This window comes from Mandrillus leucophaeus, unplaced genomic scaffold (genome assembly GCF_000951045.1).
Source record: "Mandrillus leucophaeus isolate KB7577 unplaced genomic scaffold, Mleu.le_1.0 Scaffold154, whole genome shotgun sequence".
Lineage (NCBI taxonomy): Eukaryota > Metazoa > Chordata > Mammalia > Primates > Cercopithecidae > Mandrillus > Mandrillus leucophaeus.
This window is the reverse complement of record NW_012101521.1, coordinates 2,092,253-2,097,645: the sequence shown is the minus strand read 5'-3', so window position 1 is coordinate 2,097,645 and position 5,393 is coordinate 2,092,253. Positions and strand designations below refer to the sequence as shown.

The 5,393-nt window shown below is 47.4% G+C and overlaps 1 protein-coding gene across 1 annotated transcript in view; it reads left to right on the top strand.

The window, feature by feature from the left end:
* Positions 1–2,578, top strand: part of CRYBB1 (crystallin, beta B1) — a 26,319-nt gene extending 23,741 nt beyond the window's left edge. Inside the window, exons 5-6 of the mRNA XM_011975353.1 lie at positions 133–275; positions 2,184–2,578. Of these exons, the coding sequence (XP_011830743.1) occupies positions 133–275; positions 2,184–2,367 (327 nt within the window). The 3' untranslated portion in view covers positions 2,368–2,578. The remainder of the gene's footprint in view (positions 1–132; positions 276–2,183) is intronic.
* The last annotated feature ends 2,815 nt before the right edge of the window (positions 2,579–5,393 follow it).

Genomic DNA, 5,393 nt, shown 5'->3' with positions numbered 1-5,393 from the left:
TGGTCTCTGGAGAGTCCCCCAACGGCCTGAACAGGTTCAGCTGTCTCCCTCCACACCCCGAAGGCCCTGCTAAGTTTCTTCCTTTTGTCCCGTTGGTACTTCACACACCTGACCTGGCCTCTCTTTCCCCAGGACTCCCAGGAGCACAAGATCTCCCTGTTTGAAGGGGCCAACTTCAAGGGCAACACCATAGAGATCCAGGGGGACGACGCGCCCAGTCTCTGGGTCCACGGCTTCAGTGACCGCGTGGGCAGTGTGAAGGTCACCAGTGGAACGTAAGCAGCACTCCTGCCAGGTCCACGTCCCCCGCTTCAAGCACAGGCAGAATGAGAGGCTGCTCTCCTTACAGGTTATAACATCAGATTCCTATAGAAGGCCGTGGCCCCTCCCACCGTCTCCCAGTGCTGGTTCCTGGGATTCAGCCAATAGAGCTTTATTCCTCTGGGGAATAGAGTCATACTTTGAGGAATTCCAGGTCAGTGTAAACAAATCAGATCTAAAGAGCTGTTAGATGGAGAAAATAGGAGCTGCTAAACCTAGTCGGGGTTGAAGGGATAATCAACTAAAAGAGCTGGCGCTGATGTGGATAGATGAGGCCGGATGCATCCAGGGACAGGGAATATTCAGGGAAACCAGGACCTTCTGGGAGAATGAACAGAATGAGTTCTGAGCAGTTAATTTGCCTCATGAGATGGGCCCGACCCTGGTACTGACATGATAAGGAACTTGAGTGAGCCTAAACACCTCTCCGCCTCTCAGTCTCGCCAGTTAGGCAATGGGCACACAAAACTCCCTGATCTAAGAGTGCCCTTTCTGCTCTGAACGCTCAGGATCTGAAGCTATCAAAACAGAGCCCCATGACCTTATGTTATGAGAATACATGGAAGGGCCGGATCAAAGGAGTCACTTTATCCATCCCCCTGTCTCCAAATGACCATGCCGGACACCCCTGATCTCCTCTAGGTAAATGTAAGGCTCTGTCTCTCCATTCCCAGACTTGTTCTGAGCTCCTGTAACACCATCAGGGCCATGGCCTTTTTCTTGTTCCTTTCTGCCTCCCTGAAAGCTATATCCCTGCCATTCAAGCCATCTGAAATATACTGAGCCTTGTCTGTGAGCCAGGCACTATGCTAGGTACACTGGGGAAAGCAGCAATGAATACAGCCAAGTTCCCACCTTCAAGGAACTTATTTGGCCTAGCAGGGGAAACCCAGATATACCTGTGAGATGGTGTCCAACAACACTAGGTAAAGAATGGGCCAGCCAGGGCAATTGTGTTGCTGGAGGTCACAGTAGGAGAGAAGGCTTCTAGGATTTGGCTGTGTATGTTGGGGTGGAGGTCAGGTCAAAGGTTTATCTGAAGAGGCTGGAACTTACATCAGGCTTTACAATAGAGGGAGGGGGTCTGGGAGAGGCCTGGAAAGACCCTCTCAGCAAAGATAATGACAGAAGTTAGAAATTAATCACTGAGGCTAACTTCTATTGAGTGCTTACTATATACCAAGGACTGTGCTAACCACTTTAAATGAATAGCTGTTAAATCTGTATAACAAACCAAGGAGGTCGGTGCATTATCATCCCCATTTTACAGACAGTACATTGAGGTTCTGATACCATATCCACCTAGATTCTCACAGCTAGTAAATCAATGGCAGAGCTAGGATTTGAACCCAGGTATGTTTAATACCAGAGTGCGTGTTCCCAGCTGCTACACACCGATGCACTTACCTACAAAGAAAACCAATTTTTTGAAATAACACTTCCTCTCTTTCATTTGCTTCATTGCTAACCAGTCCCTGAGTCCTATTCTTGCTTCCTTGGATTTGTTCTCTGAACCCTGCATCATCACATTTAATGGGATGTGTATTAATATTCCTACCATGCACAGGCAACATGCTTAGCAAACAACTCGAGGTGCATTCTCCATTTGGCCCCCCGCAACACTCTTAATAAAACCAGGCGCCGTGACCATGCTCACTTCCTAGAAAAGGAAACCGAGGTCTATCAGAGAGGCAAAGTCCTTGCCCCAGGGCACAGAGCAGGAAGGGATACAGCCAGGACAGAGGTGAGGGATAGAGAGCAGCAGACTGCAGGGATCAATGAAGAACAGGCCGGTCTGGCGTGGGTCTGGGTGCCAGGCAACGAGGCTGGCTGTCTCCACTCTGTCCTCACTTTCCTCTCAGATGGGTTGGCTATCAGTATCCTGGCTACCGCGGGTACCAGTACCTCCTAGAGCCTGGCGACTTCCGGCACTGGAATGAGTGGGGGGCCTTCCAGCCACAGATGCAGTCCCTGCGTCGCCTGCGTGACAAGCAGTGGCACCCTGAGGGCTGCTTCCCCGTCCTGGCCACAGAGCCCCCTAAGTGAGTCCACACCTCACTCTGCTACCTTGCCCCAACCCTTCTTCATGTTCAATTATTTCCCCATTTTTCCCAAGCAAATAAAATTCCCTAAAGTCAAAATGTCTCCCGGATCTGTTAACAGATGTGTGCCTTGGGGTCCCCCACCATTACTGGGATGTGACTTCCTCGGTCTTAATAATTACAACGATCATAAAAGCAGCAAACACTGAAAAGTTCTTTCTGCCTGTTATGTGAGTCTACCAAATGTGGAGGCCGAAATGAATAAAGCCAAGTTCCTGCTGTCAAGGAGCTTGCTCCGCCCAGCAGGGGAAACCCAGATACACCTGTGAGATGCTAGCCAAGGATACTAGGTAAGACATGGTCCAGTCAGGGCATTTGTGCAGCAGGTCAGAGGAGGCAGGTTGGTTTCGGGGTCCTGAATGGATGTGTTGGGGTGGAGGACAAGCACTTGGCCTTACTCATTGTGAAGACTCATTGTGAAGGAGGTTGGTATTATACTTATTCTCATTTAGCACGTGAGGAAATTGAGGTTCAGAGAGGGGAAGTGATTTTCCCAAGGTCACACAGTTAGCAAGTCAAGACTTGAATTCAGGCTCCCTGGCTCCGGAGCCTGCACTCTTCATGACAAATCTATAGATTTTTTCAAACTCCAGCCCTTTGAGCATCTCCCTCAGGAGTTTTTGCACTGTCTGCATGCCACCTGGTCTACTTTTGACATTATTTTTATTTAAATAGACTTTTTTTTTTTCCTTAAATGCCCTGATGTGTAAATAAAGCTTTATAATGCTACAAGAAGTGGAAAATCAGTATCATATACATAGAAAGCAATCACATAGTCCAGGCGTGGTGGCTCGCCCCTGTAATCCCAACACTTTGGCAGGCTGAAGTGGGTAGATCACTTGAAGTCAGGAGTTCGAGATCAGCCTGGGCGACATGGCAAAACCCGATCTCTACAAAAAATACCAAAGTTAATCGAGCATGGTGGCATATGCCTGTAGTCCCAGCTACTAGGGAGACTGAGGTGGGAGGATCACTGGAGGCTTCAGCTCAGGAATTCGAGGCTGCAGTGAGTCATGATCATGCCACTGGACTCCAACCTGGGCAGCAGAGTGAGACCCTGTCTAGAATGAAAGAAACAGAGAGAGAGAGAGAGAGAGAAAGAAAGAGAGAAGGAAGGAAAGGAAAGACAGAGAAAGGAAGGAAGGAAGCAGGCAATCATATAAATAAATCAAATGCAATTTAAAGAAGACCAAGTATCAAATTTCCAGCAGACACCACTGCCTGCAACCTGCTCACTCTTTGACAAAATGGGAGATTAGCCAGTGTTGAAAAGTGTGATAGAGGGCCGGGTGCAGTGGCTCACACCTGTAATCCCAGCACTTTCATTGGCCGAGGTGTGCAGATCACTTGAGGTCAGGAGTTCGAGACCAGCCTAGCCAACATGGTGAAACCCTGTTTCTACAAAAAAATATAAAAATTCCAGCCAACATGGTGAAACCCTGTTTCTACAAAAAATATAAAAAATTAGCCGGGTGTGGTGGTGAGCGCCTGTAATCCCAGCTACTTGGGAGGCTGAGGCAGGAAAATCGCTTGAACCGGGAGGTAGAGGTTGCAGTGAGCTGAGATTGCGCCACTGCACTCCAGCCTGGGTGACAGAGCGAGATGCCATCTCAAAAAAAAAAAAAAAATCCCAACCAAAAAAAGAAAAGTGTGAAAGATGTTTGCACCAAACTGAGACTTTTTCCTCCTTGATTTAACCAATAAATGTTGAAAAGAGCATCATTTTCTTGTATCTGATTCAGTGTTACTCAATCCTGGGGCTGGGGTCCATCAAGAATCATCTCATTTGGAAATCTCTGCCAGACACTATTGTTTCCCAGATCAACAGTTAATATTGATTGATGTTATTAATCATTAATCTATGCAGACAACTTGGTGGAATGGTGTGTGGGGGTTGCTATGGATATCTTCCTGGAGGAGGGAATATCTGAAGGGGGCCTTGAAAGATGGAGCAGGAGCTTGCTTGATGGAGAACAGGGGAGATGATATTCCAGGCAGAGTAAACAGCAGTGTCCCCGCTACCCCATATGGCACCTTTGTGCAAATGATAAAAAGATGCCTCTTCCTCAAGACATTTTGCTGCCATCTGCTAGAAATTATTGGTATAAATCTGGGATGTGTACCATGTGAACGTGATACCCTTGTGTTGTGCACAACGTGCACAGCTGTACTTGGCAGCCCTGGAGCACCATGAACAAAGGCATAGAGGTTGAGAGAGTTGTGGTGGGCCCCAGTGAAGCTTATTGAGGTTGGAACATTAGCTTGGTGGTTGTGTGGGCAGAAGCACAGGGTGGGACCGACACACTCGTACGTCAGGAGATAAAGCTGGCAAGAAAGATAGGGCCTCGTGACACCCCACCCTGTGGTTTTGGTGAGCTTCAAAGCTGAGACACCATCTCACATAATCTTGCACAGGTCTCACTCACCTTTCCTCGTCTCGCTTTCATTCTCCCCACCTCCACACTCTTGGCCAGCATCTTGGACTAGAAGACAGGGCTGTCTGCGGACCAGGATTCCTGGACAGAAATCAGGAATATAAGGGTATTAACCCTGCTGTACTGTTAGAAGTTGGAAAGAACTAGGCAAATTGCTTCCATTCCCTGGGACTTGTTTTTCCCTTCTATAAAACGACAGCTCAAATATCCATCCAGCCCCGAGATTCTGAGGTTCCAAAGTTTCATGACTCTCTAAGGTTCTGATAATTTATCTCCAAGCTTCTGTGATTCTCTGATTCCAAAGCCAAGCCACATGGATTCTCATTCTAAGTTCTTAAGTTCTGTGAGTAAAGCTCTAAAATTCGACTGCAGTGGAGTCCAGCTTCACAATCATATGAGCCCCCTGAAATTAACTTCCATAGTTCTTCACCTTCAAGGTCCTATTGTTGGTAAGATGCACTATGATTTTATAATTCCAGGAGGAAAAAGAGAAATACTACTGATCAAAATATAACACAATTGTTTTCTGGTCACT